The 18,754-nt window shown below is 41.7% G+C and overlaps 1 protein-coding gene across 1 annotated transcript; it reads right to left on the bottom strand.

The window, feature by feature from the left end:
- Positions 1-616: 616 nt before the first annotated feature.
- On the bottom strand, positions 617-16,947 carry QPCT (glutaminyl-peptide cyclotransferase). Its single transcript, XM_077344231.1, has 7 exons — positions 16,651-16,947; positions 14,011-14,157; positions 9,574-9,855; positions 9,301-9,480; positions 7,160-7,259; positions 4,535-4,651; positions 617-1,120 (listed from the first exon to the last, which is right to left on the bottom strand). The coding sequence occupies exons 1-7, from the start codon at positions 16,783-16,785 to the stop codon at positions 972-974; spliced, it is 1,110 nt and encodes a 369-aa protein (XP_077200346.1). The 5' UTR covers positions 16,786-16,947; the 3' UTR covers positions 617-971.
- Positions 16,948-18,754: the final 1,807 nt, after the last annotated feature.

Genomic DNA, 18,754 nt, shown 5'->3' with positions numbered 1-18,754 from the left:
GAGGATGCTTTACCTATGATAGTCAAACCACAATTTGTGTTGTTACTGCTAAAGTGGACTAATAAAATGGACTATCACATCAGTGTGGCTTATATACTAAAATGATCTGAAAACTATAGAATGTGCATAGGTTATAGTGATTTTTATAGTGTCAGTACAGCTGATCTTAAGATATCCCAACAGGATTATTACCTTCAGAGGTTAGTAAGGTTGGGCTGACCTATTGTCTCTGATAAATTATTTTTCAAATATTAATGGCATCATGTTCTAACTTCAACTATGACATGATTTAATGTGTGTCATTTTTCTAATGTGCACAGTTGTAAACCAAGCTCAGGGGGCCTGGTTAATAGAATCCTGTGCAAAATGCAGGTATTGGGAACTGGAGGGTTGCTTCAAAATTATCTATAGGAAATGAATAGTGTAAACTCCTATAGCATTTTGCAGGAAATCATCTACAAGAACAGCATTTGCTGTTGCAGTAGCTATGCATTTGAGCCCCTAGCACACTCTCATGCCAGCGTGATAAGATTTCTCCCCACTGAATTGAAAAAAAAGAAAATAGTATTTGTTCCTCTTTGTAACTCAAATACTTTAAAAATAAACAAGTGTAGTGTGTGGAGCAAAATAAGACATTGTATTTATTTTTTCCTAAGATGAGAAATGGGGGACAATTTTTATTTAATGCTTGTTTTTACTGCCACAGAATTTGGCATTAAGTGTATTTCTTTTCAACTTGGTTGTCAGGATCAACTTTGGGTTCTCTCATCAGTATGTTTCTTTGGAAGAAATAATTAAAAGCTTTCTATATGAGGACAATTATGAAGAATAGTTTCTGTTTCAATTGTCACCTAAAACAAGGAGAATATTTTATTCCTAAATTAACTGGACACTTGTTCTTGGGAATAACTAATGATGGTCTGGGGTAGCATTTAAGACTGAATTGCCATTTGGTGGTTTCAACAATGTTGTCAAGGCACATTGAGATACTCCAGCACAAAGACCTGTAGAATTTTGTTGAGGTTGTCAATGGTTGGCTTGTCGAGATTTTCTTCATTGTCTGCCATGGTGTGCCACACTTTAGGAAAAGGATCTGGTATCAAGTGAAGGATTGGAACCCCTGGTAGGAATAGAGAACAAATAATGTGATAGTGAGGATTAAGCTTTTGTGGAAGCTACTTTAGGTGTAGCCATTGTTACATTAACACATAGTTTGCTTTAGTTTGGTGTTTTTCAGTGAATTTTAACCTCCAAATTATCTATCGACTGACCACTGCCATTAAGAATATAAGGAAACAGACAGTCACATGAAAGCATTAGAAACTTTATGGGATACCAGTTAAACTATGTCTTATTTATTTATACTTACATTTATAACCTGCCCCTCATGAGCTTGTCAATATTCTGAGGGCCGCATTAAACGGATTGAGAAGTCCATGCTCTATTCCTGCCTAAAGTGCATTGGCAAGAGTAGTTAAACTCTGCCTTCTAACATAGGAAACAGATTTTTAAAATGTACACTGGTGCTAGCAAGATGCCCATGAAAACAGAAACCAACTAATTAAATAGTTGATCGTCAGCCTTATTCCAATCAATTGCTGAAATGTAAATATTTTTATTTAAAAGTTTTAAGTACCTTTTAAAAAAAATTGAAGGCATAACATTACAATTAAATAAATAATAGGTCATATGACAAAGGAGCCTGTATATAGTATAAGATTCCATGGACCACAGCCTAGTCCTAAGAACACATGAAGTGATCACCTTGGTGCATACAGTTGAGAGGTTTTTTTTAATGAAATGAGGTCAAAAGGTGAAATGATACAAATGATTGCAGTTGTGTTGCCATTTTGTACAAATTAATGAAGAACTGAATCAAATGAGTAAGCTCCATTCTGTGGGTGTGAGCTATTTCCAGCTAGCTATTGCAGAGGAGGAGCAAGATAACAAGACCAATAGTGTATGTAAACAAACCTAAGGAACATCCTTTACTCTCTACAGTGAGCTAGGAATTCAGGACTTAGTGAGATCAAAGTCCAAAGAAGCTTGTCCCTCAACACACCTGCTGCTATACCAAGTGGCACAATATTCAGTTGCTGTTGGTTGAATTGGTGAATATAGTTACTTCTCTGAAATTTTTCAGGAGAAACTACAGGATTAGAATGAATGCCCATTTTTATTTTTATTCATTTATTAAATTTGTATATATCTTTCCCAAGGGCTTAATCTTAGTTATTTGGACTGGAATGTAAGTAATTTTATTCATGTAGCATCTGTGATGTCTGAAATACCAGCCCTTATATCTGTCTTTGGTTAGAATAAAGATATTTTGAAAGTTGAGGATAAAATACAGACTGTTATATGTTGCATCGAAAATGTTAGAGCCTTATGGCACTCAAAGATTTTAATGACTAAACATAAGCTTTTCATGAACTATAATGAATTGGGCTCTGGCTTGTAAAAGCTTATTCCACAATACTCTATTTTAGACTCAAAAATCTAAGAACAAGAAGAGTCATGCTTAATCAGACCACTGTCATGGAATGGAATGGTATGTAAATGTAATGTAATATATAATCTACCCTGTATGTATTTTTATAGACCTTTCTCCTAAGTTAGTCTGAATCAGTTATGGCTCATTGAATCTACTTATGACTTCCTCTAACAAATGGTAACAGGCATTGTACATCTCCATTGCTCTAATCCAGTTAGCATCCTTGAAGTTTTTTCAGCAAGCCTGAACCAGTTCTGCTAATTTTCATGGACAGTCATTTATCTGCCAGTATAAATTCCAGGAAGCAGAACCCTGACGCAGCAACCAGCAATTAACCTTCACAATTATATTAAAGGTAGCATTTGTATGGTCAGAGGAACATTATGAAATAGATAAATCAGTAAAAACAGTCTTTATAAAAGTACCTCGTAACATATTAATTTCTCAGATCTGGACTTAATAAGGGTACTTTTCCCTCATATGCTTTTGGCAAGACAGGATGTTTGATTCATTTAATTTAGAGAGAATAGAAATGTCAGGTGTTCTTATTTATAATGTTCACAAATGCCAATGTGATTTATGTATCTTTAATATTACTATATATTTTTTAATTAGGTTACCTTTAGATAAAATTTTGAACAAAGCACCAAGTGATTATTAGCTGATAAAACCAAGTATTCACATTAGTCTTGGAAGAAATAAACTTCAGATGTCCCCTTACAATCAGAAACCTTAGCCCTGTATGTCCTTAATGTCAGAGGAAGCATTTTTCCACCACATAGCACTGGGACTTACTGGTTTTTGTGTTGCTAACATTCAGCCAAATAGATCTGTTTCATATTAAGTTTCTTTACTAACCCCCCTCACAAATGCATCTCTTAGACGGCACTTAGTAATATTTCACTAGTTCAGCATCCTGTTTCACATAGACTGTTTCTACACTAGGGATATCTTTTGGATTTGCATTTTTTAAAGGTTGAGTTTTTTGTCTATTTTCTCACTGAAATTTGCCTCTTTGGACACAGACCCGAATTGCCCCCTGACTTGCACTGCAGCAAAGGAATCCTCCTAAAACCATTCTTTCCTGTAGTGTCACTTCCGCTGTCAACCCTTCCCAACTTCCCCTGTCCCATTTTAATTAAAAAAACTAGCTTTCCCTGGTCCCTGGCCAAGCAGCTTAAGGTGGCTTTGGGCTGCAGCTCGCTGCTGGATCAAATTGGGCAGGTGGGGGATGGCCAGCTCATTAGGAGGCCCAGGACCGATCTCCTTAGCAGGCAGTCAGCAGGCTGGGAAGCCCTCGTTAGTAGGGCCAGCCTAGCAGGCCAAGAGGCCCTTGTTAGTAGGCCCTCCACCACGATCCTTTGCCCTGGGCCCTCTCCCCTTACCTGCTGCTGGCTCCAGGCACTGAGGCATGTCTGAGAGCAAAAAGACTAGAGTCCAGGGATGGAGGACGGGAGCTGCAGGGGCAGGGCCAATCAGGGTGCAGCCAACTTTCCTGGCTTCACCCTGACTGGCCCTATTCCAGCTTGGACAGCCGGACACGTTCCACTGCCCAGACTGTTTCACAAATATATAGAGGAACCATGGATAAGGATGGCTGATTGCATTACAACGCTATTCCTATGTAACAAAATTAGTTCCCCTTCCCAGATGCTTTGTCTGTCCTTCACCACCCTGAGGCTCCAGAGAGGAGGAGGAGGAGGAGGCTGGACCGACTGACCGGCCATCCTCCTCCCAGTGTGCAAGTCAAGCCTCTCCAGCCACCACTGATGCTCACCTGCACAACACACCTGCCTTTCACCATCCAGACCACCATCCAGTGCCTTCCCCAGTCATTACCGTTTACCCCCCAGCAAGCTGGGTACTCATTTTACCGACCTCGGAAGGATGGAAGGCTGAGTCAACCTTAAGCCGGCTGCTGGGATTGAACTCCCACCCTCATGGGCAAAGCTTTCAGACGGCTACCTTACCACTCTGCACCACAAGAGGCTCTACTAGTATACTAATTAGGGAACATTAAACTTGGGTTTTGTTCCCTACCTCTTCTTAAAAATGGAATGTGGTCATCCTCAACCTGTCCTCTTAGTAATTCACCACGGAAATATTTCCATTCAGAGGAGTGTTTCTTCAACAAACCCAAATCATGAAGGTTTTGCTCTGCAGTAAAAACAACAACAAAGTTTAATCAGTGAAGGCAATATAATCACTACAAAAGGACTACATGCGGGAGGAGGAAACTTCCTCTGAAGGAGTTCTCCTTACAGTTTTCATAGCATAAAGAGATGTTCTATGAGCCAGGTCACATGATAACGTCCTAATGGCTGCCATAGAAACTTTGTTTCTAATGTGAACTGGGAGTTTTGTAGTGCTATTGTTAACATGGTGCATATGGGTAAGGGGCTTCAGACTCTCCCCTCCCACTTACACACATACACACTTGTTTTGTAAACTGAAAGAAACAGCCTTGGGGAGCTGCTGTTTGTTCCATCGGGAAACTTACATGGTATGTCAACATACCTTTCCAAAAAGAGTAAATAACAGCTTCCTGGGGGCATTTCAGGTTTCAAACATAGGTAAAGTGACCAGATTTTAACATTGGTCAAGCGGGACACCATTGACGGGGGGAAGGAGGTTCTTGATTAAAAATTTGGTCTATATGGAGCAACAAAAAGTATCATAGAACGCATAGAATGCAAAAATAGTATTGTAATATATATATATATTTTAATTTCAACATAAGTACAATTTTCCAGGTACCCCCATATGTCCTTCCAAAAGTGGGACAATCTGGTCACCTTAAACATAGGGGTTATTTTTTTTTAGGGAGATGATAATCTCATTCTCCATATATTATATAGTCATGATTGAAATATGGTTCCCCACATGCCAGGAATGCATAAAACTCCCAATTTGCATAGCATACAAAATCTTAATGAGGATCTTGTAGCATATGAATTGTCCCTAATATAGTCTCATGTGTTTTGTTAAATTTTTAACTTATTTCATAAAGAGTTAAAAGTTAAAAATTTTTAAACTTATTTCATAAAGAGCAATCAAACATAAAAATGAACACCATAAAGCAGTTAAAGATCACAAATCCAAAAAAATAATTATAGAACCCCATGGAACATCAAGTTGAGTCAAGCACCTTCTTAAATCTCAAATTACAGAATCATAGAATCATAGAGTTGGAAGGGGCCACACAGGACATCCAGTCCAACCCCCTGCTCAACGCAGGTTCAGCCCTAAGCATCCTAAAGCATCCAAGAAAAGTGTGTATCCAACCTTTGCTTGAAGACTGCCAGTGAGGGGGGAGTTCATCACCTCCTTAGGCAGCCTATTCCACTGCTGAACTACTCTGTGAATTTTTTTTTCCTGATATCAAGCCTATATCGTTGTACTTGTAGTTTAAACCCATTACTGCATGTCCTTTCCTCTGCAGCCAATGGGAACAGCATCCTGCCTTCCTCCAAGTGACAACCTTTCAAATACTTAAAGAGGGCTATCATGTCCCCTCTCAACCTCCTTTTCTCCAGGCTGAACATTCCCAAGTCCCTCAACCTATCTTCATAGGGCTTGGTCCCTTGGCCCCAGATCATCCTCGTCGCTCTCCTCTGTACCCTTTCAATTTTATCTACGTACTTCTTGAAATGAGGCCTCCAGAACTGCACACAGTACTCCAGGTGTGGTCTGACCAGTGCCAAATACAATGGGACTATGACATCTTGTGATTTTGATGTGATGCCCCTGTTGATACAGCCCAAAATGGCATTCTCCTTTTTTACCGCTGCATCACACTGCCTGCTCATGTTTAGTTTACAATCCACAAGTACTCCAAGGTCTCGTTCACACACAGTGTTACCTAGAAGCGTATCCCCCATCCAGTAGCCATGCTTTTCATTTTTCTGACCCAGATGCAGGACTTTACACTTATCTTTATTAAATTGCATCTTGTTCTCATTTGCCCATTTTTCCATTGTGTTCAGATCTTGTTGAACTCTGTCTCTATCTTCCGGAATATTTGCCAGTCCTCCCAATTTGGTGTCATCTACAAACTTGATGAGTAGTCCCTCCACCCCCTTATCTAGATCATTAATAAATATGTTAAAAAGTACCGGGCCAAGCACCGAGCCCTGAGGTACCCCGCTGCTCACCTCTCTCCAGTCTGATGAAACACCATTGACAACAACTGTTTGAGTGCGGTTCTCTGACCAATTCCCTATCCACTTAACTATCTGAAAATCCAGATTGCAGTCCACACAGTCCACACAAATTAACACAGATCTCCTTGATTTTTACCATCCAATCCTGTATACTTAGGTTTAAATTCTGCCTTCAAAATCGAGGAAACACTCTTTGTTGTGAAACTGAATAATTACCTGGATCCTCCTTGAAAATGCTGCCATATGATTAAACTAAGACATATCTGGCCACGGAGGGATATCGTTCATATCCTACCTCCTAATTTTCCAGGAATCTTAGCCCAAACCTTAATATCATGAGATTATTACTACCATATGTGGTTAAAATTGGCAATTTAAAAGAGTATCTGTTTATCTGGTACTTTAAAAAATCCTGTTTAAAATCACCAGCTTTACTTAACATCCCACAAGCAAAATGGGTAAAACCCCTCAGTTGTTCATAAAGTGTATAGTTTGTCCTTACCAATTGCTGCAAGTCTCCTAAACCAGCGAACAGTATTCAGAAAGTACACTGGAATGGTTGGGTTTCGAGCACCAATTAAATCCAGCAGCACAAAAAGATCCTATGAATATCAGTAAAGAAATAAATCCCTTAAATATTATTTTCAGAGATCAGTAGATATGGTACAATGAATACTCAAAAACTTTTGACTATCCCAAAAGAATTTCATGTTGGATTGACACCAATGATAATTTGTTAATCTCATTTTAAAATACTTGCATCATTCAAATTTCACGCATGGTAAATAAGGAATATTTCTTTGGATGATTCTCACTCAAAACTGATAACTTCCTACAGACTACATTAATACTGTTTTAGTTAATACTTTATTAAAAGTTATGATGAGGTTTTGAGAAATGTAGTGGTCTATGTTCAGGAAAGAAGCAAGCTGCCTCAGAAATCCTCATTCTAGGTAAAAGAAATCACCCAGCAAAGCGTAAATACCTTTGATTATAGTACATTATCCTATTCCTTTAGAAGGACTAAAGCTTTCACTGTAACTGCATTCCACCAAGATTGATTTTAATTCAGACAGTGTTTTCTAGACTATCTAACATGTTTTTATTATGCAGGGTATCCACAATTACATAAGCTTCTTTGTAATACTACAGACTCTCCAGGGGTGGCCAAACTGTGGCTCACCAGATGTCCATGGACTACAATTCCCATGAGCCCTTGCTAGTATGGCCAGTTGGCAGGGGCTCATGGGGATTGCAGTCCATGAACATTAAGCTTAAGGTTTTGGTAATCACCTTTAAGGCCATACTCGGTCTGGGCCCAGTGTATCTGAGAGACCGCCTCCCTGCCTATACCCCCAGAAGAGCTCTACGCTCCGCCACCTCCAACTGGCTACAGATCCCTGGCCCTAAAGAGGCACATCGGACATCAACAAGGGGCAGGGCCTTTTCAGTCCTGGCTCCCCCACATGGTGGAATGAGCTCCCTGAAGAGATCAGGGCCCTGCCGGAACTTCCACAAAAAAAGGAGCTCTTCCACCAGGCATTTGGTGGGGCCGACTGAGCCATAACATCTACAGGTGCTCCCCCAGACTGAGGGACCAAACCTACTGAGGGATTGTCAAGTTATTGTTGAAGTGCCGTTCTAATTGTTCCAGTTGATGTGTTGTTGTTATCATTATACTGTTATATTGATTTTGATAGTGTTCTATGTGAATGTTCAAAAATGTTTTATGTAAACCGCCCAGAGCCGTAGGGAAGGGCGGTATAAAAATATAAATAAATAAAATAAAATAAATAAATCTGGAGAGCCAAAGTTTGGCCACCCCTGCTTCTAAACCAATAGTAGACCCAAGGGACTCTAAGAAGTGCACAGATCCTTAGTTGTTTCTCCACATCCATGAAATCTTGAAGCATGAGGGTAGGGGTGGTTTGAAAACAAAGCTTTTATTCTTAGAAGTTTTGACAGCTGACTGGTTCTGGGCCAGATATCACCTTGTGTATGTTGGGTGTGATCACTGTCATTCAAGTTTCTAGATTCACTGATGGAGAGCTGCTTAGACATGAACAAGTGGCTGCTAATTGGTAGATAAAAAGGAGCATGATACAATTCTGGTCCAGTTCTGATAACTGCAGTTAATTAAGTTTTGGTTCTGTATTTGTTTGGGAAGAAGCCATGGCTTGGTGGTGGAACACTTGCTTTGTGTGCAGGAGTCAGGTTCAATCCCTCTAGCCTCTCCAATTCAAAGGACTATAGGTACTGGGAAAGATCCATCTTTGGATGAGATCATGGAGAACTGCTGCCAGTCAAAGAAAAAAATACTGAGTGAGAAGCATATATCTGGTGGGTTCTCACTGATGACAAAGAGCCTAACTTGGGCTGGAATATGCCAAAAATATATACCCCCTTATGTGCAAGGAAAACAAGAGGAATGCCTATACTTTTTTGAGCTACATACATCTAAGAGTCGCAAAGCATGTTGATTCTCTCTCTGACCCTGTTCCATGAGCACTAGTGTTTCCCTGGCATTTTCAAGAAATTTCAGACTGTTGTACTTATCAGAAAGCAGGCTAAATGTTCCTCAGTGTTCTTTAAGAGTGATGCCTGAAACAATTACTTGAATCCTCCCCCATAGGTCACACTTACAATGCCCTGAATCTGATTTGTACTTGTGGCTCCCACTGGATGTGGTGTAGCTGCCATTTTCCGGGCCAAGTGCCGAGAGCCATACAGAGAATCAGAAGGACTCCACCGTACAAATGCTTCTTCTCCATCAAAGAAAATTAACTTCAGGGACAGATGTGAGGTGCCTTCTGAGTTGGCCTGCTGTGGGATGAAGAGGGAAGAAAAGGGACAGACTCAACAACCAAGTTTTGGGTGACAATTAATGCAGAAGTAACTGGAGGGAATATGAAATACCTCAAGAGAACGAAGCTGTTTGTCCAGGGAATGTGCCAGTTCCAGCATCATGGCACAGGGCACGGCTGAGTCAGTAGCTCCAACAAACACTTGGTTGTCCCACTGAGGTGGAAAGTATTTGGAATCATAATGGCAAGCAAGCACCAAATGACGTTTAGCGGAAGGGTTGAGGGTGCTGATGATATTTGAAAATGTGCGATAACCATAAGGCGTGTAACTCTGAAAGGTGTCTTCTTCGACCACCCAGCCTGCCTGCAATCCTTGCAGACGGTGCTTGATATGCTACAAGGCAAAAGAGCCATAGGTCACAGGAGAAGGAGCAGTGCTTATTTCCAAGCAGGTCCATGCACAGTTACTCTTCAGGAACTAGCTTCACAGGAGAAATGCCTAGCAAAATGGCTGCCTCTGAAATGTTACACTGGAATAATCACTGTGGCAGTGATCTTAGCAGGAAGGACTCTTCCCAGAGGTTAGCATGTGCCCATGGAGTTGTTGACAGGCCTGAGAAAAAAGTTCTGTCCCTTTAACAGAGGCTGACTATGTGGAAATGGGCAGCTGAAGCTTTTCATAACATGGGGTAGTAAACAACATGCCATGAAGCCTCTATTAAAAGAAAGGGATCTTTTCCTCTCTCCATATAGTTGCCAACCCAGTGCTCACAGAATGCACTCTTGGAAGTGCTATCTGTTCATCCCCTCCACTGACCAATATGTGTGTGTGTGGAATATACAGACAGTTTTCTGACACACCTATGAGGTTTTCAATTGGAAAAACAGGCAAGTAGCTGTAGTGTATGAGAAAGGGAGCTATTTGCAGGCTGTAAAGTCAGTTGCAAAGGTAAAGGAGAATCCTAATTAAGGCAACCAGGTTCTGTACCCCACCTGCTGTCGCTTAATGAATTTAATTGCCCATCATTGATGGTGTGCCTTTGACTGTTTCCTTAGCAATATGTCTCATCTGCTTCAGAAAATTATCTCTGAGGCATATTTAATGTCATTGGAACCAAAGTCCAGTGGGGCATTCAGGCCTTTCTATAACATGTTGATACCTGCCCATTAGAAACATACTAAACAAATTAAGCAATACAACTACAAATCAGTTACTCATTCAGAAGGATACAAACTGACTCTTTCCATGAAATTAAATTAGTGAATTAAAAATAGGACTCGATACCTATGAGAATGAAACCACACAAAGATCAAGACATGATTAAATATGAGAAAATAGCTTGGAATGAAGACTACCATATCACTCCTTGGCGCTCTGTACATTTACTCAGAAGGAGCTTCAATGAAATCTCATTATGTTCATGCTCCAGAGAAGGTGTCTGATGTAGTCCCATCTCTGAAGCTCATAATTGTTCAGGCTTGGGTTAGTGAATTGGGATGATGTCTCTGAGTATATTAGCAGGAACAAAATGTAACAAGCAAATATGAAATCAAGAGAATCAAGAGCCTAAGGCTATTGATCCCTTGTTTGGCAGTGGAATGGAAACTGCTTTCAGACATCCTGACTCTACATAGGTGACGGGGGACAATTTCCCCAGCAGCAGACATTTTTGTCTTCCAGCTGAAATGGATTGGGAAGAGCGTAATATGTTTTCTAAGAAGTTTGACTTTTGAATACTGTCCTTTTCTCATAACAGATTACATTAATGCCCCATCATTTCTAAGCTTGCCATGTCACTGGGTTTCTCTTTGCTTAGGCTATCTGCCAGAAAATCTCCTAGGAAACAAAATAATTAGGTGCAAGAGAGACTGTCTTTTTGAAATAAGGTTTCCTTTTTCTGCTTCATCCATGACAGATCATCAACATCCTTGTTGGAACTTACTAGGATGGAACACCATTATTTTATGGCTCTTCTGGACTATCGGGTTTTAGTACAATAAATACTCCATTTTTGCCTATGCATCTAGAGAAGATTCTGTACTAGGGAAAATCTTGCAAAAATTCTGCAAAAACCACTTCGTTTTTTCCAGTTTGTGCATTTGGCACTATTTTCTCCATGGAAGCCCTACCGTGGTATTTTCAATTCTGCATGGTACTCATTCCTTTTGGTGGCGAGTGCCCTTGCACAGCAGGAATTTAACCTTTTCCCAGGATGAGTTTCTATATTTTTTAGCTGGGAAATACAATTCTTCTCCTAGCCAAATGAATTCTATGATGATGCTATTGATTTTGATAGTTTATTTACATAACACTGTTGGTGTATATGGAGCTTTACAGAGTTTCATGAGTATCAAGACAGGCTGCTGTCTCAAGCAGCTTACAATCAGATCTTTGACAGCAACAGAAAACGAGATATGGAAGGGAGATATAAGATCAGCAAGGGGAATAAATATGAGCAGTCTGAGTTATAGTAAGGCTGAAGATTGAGGGTTTGTGCAAAAGCCTATTGGCTATTGTCTGTGATGCCATTATTGATCATGATATTAGTGCATTTTCCATTCTGCCGCCATTTTGTAAATATTGAGTATGTTTACAACAAAGCAAAACTAAATTGTGCAGTAGCCTTGTCAGTATATATCTTGCAGAGACAGTTAATTCATAGTATGTGCTTTTTCTTCCCATAGAATCTTAGAGTTGGAAGGGACCTCCAGGGTTATCTAGGCCAACCTCTGGCACAATGCAGGAACTCACAACTACCTACCTACCCACGGTGACCATGGATTGGTCATGTCCAAATGATTCCCCCCCTTCAAAAAATATCCAGAATCCAGTCTGGCCTGGAGGAAATTCACCTACCATCCCAGAGTGGTGATCAGCAATTCCTTGGGTATGCAAGGAAGGGCCACAAGAGACAAACCCTGGCACATCCTTTCCTGCTCATGACTTCCCAACTCTATGATTCTATGAGCACACTAATGCAACTGTGGACTTGTGCCAGCTAGTGCAACTTTGCATGTCAGGGTCTGACCTAGCTGTCTTGAACTCAGCAATTGCGTCTAGAGGACTGAACACGCTTGCAGGACTAGAGTGGGTCTGTGAGGTCGCTAGAATACTTTGGCCAGCTCAGTCTCTCACTGGCTTGTTCTACTACTCTGACTGTGAAAATCTTTTTCCTGATATCTAGCCTATATTGTTGTATTTGTAGTTTAAACCCATTACTGCACGTCCTTTCCTCTGCAGCCAAAGGGAACAGCATCCTGCCCTCCTCCAAATGACAACCTTTCAAATACTTAAAGACGGCTATCATGTCCCCTCTCAGCCTCCTTTTCTCCAAGCTGAACATTCCCAAGTCCCTCAACCTATCTTCATAGGGCTTGGTCCCTTGGCCCCAGATCATCCTCGTCACTCTCCTCTGTACCCTTTCAATTTTATCTACGTCCTTCTTGAAGTGAGGCTTCCAGAACTGCACACCGTACTCCAGGTGTGGTCTGACCAGTGCCGTATACACTGGGACTATGACATCTTGTGATTTTGATGTGATGCCCCTGTTGATACAGCCCAAAATGGCATTCGCCTTTTTGAGCATGTTTACATCTACCTCAGTGGTAAGTATGGCAGCACCCCTGCCTCACATGCTGGCACACTGTACCCCATAAGCAGTAGTACACCGTAACTGTCTAGGCTTGGGATCAAGCCAGATACAGGAACACACTGAAACACCCTGACCAGACACACTGCTAGGGCAGAATCCATCTTGGGAACCAGAATATACCTTGGCTTGCCCTTTGCTACAGGTTGGAATTTCAGGTGTCTCTGAACTCTGATTCCCCCCCCCCCCCATAGTTTTGCTGATAGCATGGTTTGGCCAGGGGCTCTTGGCCAACTTCTTTGTCTTGAACATCACTCATCCTTGGCCCCTCTGCAAGGGGAAATCTCTTCCCCAAACACTAGCTGCTAGGCCCATTGAAACATGATGGCTCCCTTTTCTTAGACCCATTAACACCTTTGTCTAAGGCCATTAACAGCCATCTAGGGCTTGGGCCAGCAGTTGCCCAACATCAGGCTCAGTGGAAATTACCAATTAGCCTCCCACCTGGCTTGCATCACGTATTTTGGATGTAGAATTGATCGGAACACCACAGTCCCTGTACAGCCTGCTTTCTCTTGCTGATCATCTCTACATGACCATCTCTACTGGACCCTCTTTCCCCACCCTATTCTTCTCTATATGACTGCTTGTTAGTGTGTTAGATATATTTATGTTTTTATTATTTTCTTTCCAATGAAGTCTATTCTTATTATTTATATAATTTACAAACATGTCTGCCTTCAGTTCCTACGGGTGTAATCGACCACACATAGACACAGAATTGATCCATTAATGCTAGTTACCCAACCTCTCGTAAATTCAGCTAATTTCCCCACAGCTCAAACACACGTGTTCCAGGATACGTGTAAGCACAATTTGGGTAACATCGGTCTGTGGAAAAGTTTATCCTTGATAAGTCTGCATTGATGGACTGCATTTTCAGACTGTCCAAGGCTCACCTGCCGCACAGCCCAGCTTCCTGGAGATTCCGGATATCTCTCAATCAGTATTGGGAGCAAGTCATACTGCCACATTTGATTCACATCTGTATTTGCAGCGACTTCTTGAATAATAGTTGTGTTTAAAATGGTTGGCTGGTGGATATACTGTGGGAGAAAAATCAAAGGCAAGTTATAAGCAACTGTAAGAAATTGTGATTTTACATTTTGCATCTAACAACACAGAAAGAAATAATATGGACATAAAATATATTGTGCTTGGGATATTCTTTCCAGGTAAGAGATTCAGACTAGGCAAGTTTACAGAAGTTTAGGCTGCAGTGCTGCACACAATCCAACTCAACATGGGTTTCCTACCCACACATGGAAGGAGCTTCCCTTTAATGTGAACTGACATGACTGTAGCATGTTTGTAAATATCAAAACTGCCACAAATGCCACAGATCATGTGGATCTTTCCAACATAATCACTAGTGCAATGGGAAAGACTGAAAAGCTGGGATGAGGGAGACCCATATGGTGAACCTTGAACAATATATTCTGCCACTCTCATTTATATCAAAGTCACCTTGAGGAAGTAGTTCCCATACTTCTCTTTTTGACAGGAGCTGTGAAGTTTTGATAATACAAGAACAAACAGCAGGCTGAATCCTGTGAGCTAGCCAATGGTAATTGCACATTCCCGATGCTAGTGCTGGGATCCATGTTCCCAATTCTGTTCCCCTGCATGCACAACAAAAACTATAGGTTTTCCTATTGTCTTCAAATGTATTTGGTTTGCACCTATTCTTCATAAAAATATCCAAAATGATAGGAAAGCCTGTACTTTGTGATCAGACAAATGTTGATATTGAATATATTGATTGATCTAACTGTGCTTTGAGGGCAATATGGACTGGAAATTATGCTCAGTGACCCAACATTAATTATTGACCATCGGAAAATTCATAGCCCCTTTATTCCCTGATCATTAGGAAAACTTTCAGTTTGTGTTCAAAAACACTCAGAATTCTGAAGATGTTACTAGATTATATGTGATATCACCTGGACCAGAATGGAAACATATATATTTTGTAAACAAATCAATATAAATAACAATTAATCATCCAAAATGCTCCATAGACATGCAGATTCTAAGTATTGATCATAATCTTTAAAGCCTTGCATGGTCCGGGACCTGCATACCTGAGGGACCACCTTTCCAAGTATGTCCCCCAAAGAGCATTGTACTCCACACATTCCAGGCTGCTGGTAGTCGCCAGCTGCAAAGAGGTATGGTTGGCCTCAACCTGAGCAGGGCCTTTTCAGCCCTGGCTCCAGCCTGGTGGCCTGAGTTGCCGGCCAAGGTCCGGGCCCGATTGGAGCTGATGAAGTTCTGAAGGGCCTGCCCTCCTTCTCCACCTCCCTCACCATCTGAAATTTGGATATAAAATCAACCCCAAAATTATTCTGACCCATATGGGCAGTGCAGGGGGCACTCAATAGGGTAGCTAGCTTTAAAATTTTCTATCGTTGCTTGTAAATGCTTTTATATTTACTTTGTATATTTGTATATATTTTACTGGTCTTAGCTGACCCGAGCCTATTGCCAAGGAGGGATGGCCAATAAATAACCATCCAAACAAGGTGGGGTAGAAGCAGAGTAGCTCGGAATATCTATGTAGACGTGCCAACCTGCTAAACTCTGTACAGTCACATTTGCCTTGGAAGTCCTTGCAACATACAGCTCCTCTTTCCACATACATCTTGTCTGTTGTAATGCTGGGCATCTTGCTAAATGAAAATACTTTAGCCGGTGCCAACAACTAGATCAACAGCCTGTTTTCATGGATGGCTACTAAACTGCTTGTGTGCATCTAAGGTGCTCTGTGGTCTACATTTGGATGGCTGATCCAATGTGTGGCCCATTTGTAGGCCTTTTGTGTTGCCACGTAGATATTTCATCATGGATCATAAATTACAAAACCATGCAACCCATATATATGTACAATTCATACATTTATACATTGGAAAAAATCCTTTGAACTCAGTGGGGCTTCTGAGTATGAACATGCCAGAACTGGACTATTACATCTTCATTTATGGCTCTATTTATGTTGTTTTGCTGCCTGTATCTAAAGTGATTTTCCTTTTATAGTGTCTTGTGGGTGCCAAAATAACCCGACTGAGTGGGTAGCATTTATTTGCATGTCACCCTTACTGTATCCTGCATCATTAAGGTTTGCAATCCACATCTGGAAAACACATAGTAAGGGCACAACAGGACAGCAAACACAAATATAAAGCTTACAATGGAAGTAGAGCACAGAAGAGTTTAGCTCTGGGCAACCCACATACAGAAAAACAGATGATAAAAGCATAACAATAGAGATAACAAAACATGTACTAATAGAATAATTCATAGACCTCCCACGCATTGCTTGCTGTACATTTGTTTCAATGCCTTGGTAATAGGAAAGCAGCAAAGACTACAAAAGGCTATTTTAAAACATTCACCCCCCCCCCAAACTCATGACTGCCAGGCCCACAACTTCTTCCCACGTCAATTTCCTCCCTCCCTATCATCCCTTTCTCATGTGTACTCCCCCCCCTCTATGAGAAAAAACACTCAAAGCATTCAGACAAACACAGCTGACCCACCTTTTCCTGAATCCAGTCTGCTCTGCTTCCTCTGCTGCTTGCTAGGGTCTGAGGGAGAGAGGCTAGAGTCACCCAGAGTGCCCAGGCCAGGCATAAGGATGTTGCAGCCATGCGGCTTCTGCCTCCTCCAGGCATGCCTCTTTCTACTGGTGTGGATGCAACTGGCTCCCAGTTCTCTTGCTGAAAAGGATCTCTGTGTACATGAGAAGCAGCTTCAGGAGCTCTGTTGAAGGAGGAGGGAAAGGGGCAAGGCTGGAGGAGTGTGCAACCTTCCCACAGAGCGGCGTCTGAGGTGGCTGTGTGTGACTAACCCAGCAGCCCTTTGCCTTTGCTTCAGTCTTAATTAGGCTTAGCTTGCTTCCCCGCACATTTCCTGTCTGTCTTGCCTGCATAAAATGGAGAGCTGTGTTTATTCACATAGCTGATCAATCCAGCTTCCCTCAACATTTCCTCAGGGAAGAGAATTTTGTCCTTGGCACTGTGTCAGCAGCATCAGGAGGCCTGCATATGACTAATCCATCAACCTTGGGCAGCTGCCTCAGCATGATGGTCTCTCCCCTCCCTCATTTCCTCTCGTCTCCCTCCAGAGAGATACCATTGCAGACATCCGTTTGTGTGTGTGTGTTTTTGCCAGCACACGCAGTCTGTGAGCTTTTTTTCTTTTTAACTCCATTGGACGAGGGAATCAATGTATATTCTTTGTTTCTAATGATAATACATTAGAATGATGCCCTGGGGTGATAAAAGTTGGCAGAAACTTCTGAAATATTTGGGGGGGAGGGGCTAGGGTGCCTGACTCTGGATGATAAATTCCTGGAGATTTTGGGGGTAAAACCTGGGGAGTGGGGGGTTGTGAGGTTCTTCTTAGCCTCCAGCGGGGAATGGGGATGTAGAGTTGCCAGCTCCATGTTGGGAAACACCTGGAGCTTTGGGGGGTGGAGCCCCAGTGGGGTACAAGGCAACAGAGTCCACCCTCCAAAGCAGCCATTTTCTCTAGGAGAACTGATCTCTGCAGACTGGATATGAACTGTAATTCAAGGGGCTCCCCAGCTCCCATCTGGAGGCTGGCATCCCTACCATGAGGTCAAATACACATTTCAAAACTGCAGCAATTTGCTGCAGAGAAATAGTGTGTTATAATGGTATATATCCCAAACCTGGCCCCCAAGAACGTCATGTGCCTGCCACCAGTTTCTTGGTGCCTATGAAGTGCTTTAAGAAAGTGGGTGAGGCCAGGTAAGGCTTTTGCTCAGCAGAGCTTCTTATTGGCCACTGGAGATCTGATTGACTGAGCAGATTTAAAAAATGAGTTTTGGCAGCAGTTGAGCTTCATTGCATGATTGAAGGTAAATTGTGTATGTAAGGAAGTATTTTAAAACAATATGTTTATTTAAAAAGGCATCCTGTTATGTACCCTGCCTGAATTGTTGAAGTGTTATCATATTCTGATATTTTGTGGCTGGCTTCACCTCCTGCAGTAGCTATTTTGTGTTTGCACCTACCCCCCTGTGCCAGAAGTGTTGGAATACAATCAGTTGCTTGGAGCAGGCCTACCTTGTAAGGGCTGGTTGTTGCAAACTGCAAGGTCCTGTTCATGTGCTCAACAGAGTCACCCAGTGGCTGCAGAACAGGAGCTGAAGTAGATGAGTGATCAAAGGCTTTTGTTTCAGGTGGGAACACCCATTTCCTTGTGGAACAGGAAAGGACAGGGGGCTTTTGTTCCCAGTCACTCTGTTTTCCTCTTAGACAGCCCCTGGCACGCAGGTCCTGGCATGCACCTGTTACCGATCACAATAAATATATTTCTTATGAGTGAAACACCCATTTCCCACTCCCTTTGGAAGGCAGGTCTAAAAGGAAAGTTCCATCGTATCATGAAAACTGTTCTGCCTACCCCTCATTGTAGCCTGGCTTGTCCTTTTGTGACTGATTTATCTGATTTATCTATGGGTAGGCACTAAAGAGTGATGGAAATCTATTGGCAGATATACTGTGACCTTATGCTCAGGAGGTCTTAAGTTGAAAGTTGGATATGTGTTACTTGGAAAAGAGGGGTGATATGATTGTTGTTAGGTGCGAAGTCATGTTCGACCCATCGCGACCC

This window comes from Paroedura picta, chromosome 1, assembly GCF_049243985.1.
Source record: "Paroedura picta isolate Pp20150507F chromosome 1, Ppicta_v3.0, whole genome shotgun sequence".
NCBI lineage: Eukaryota > Metazoa > Chordata > Lepidosauria > Squamata > Gekkonidae > Paroedura > Paroedura picta.
The sequence above is the reverse complement of the archived record's forward strand: the minus strand, read 5'-3'. Positions and strand labels throughout refer to the sequence as shown.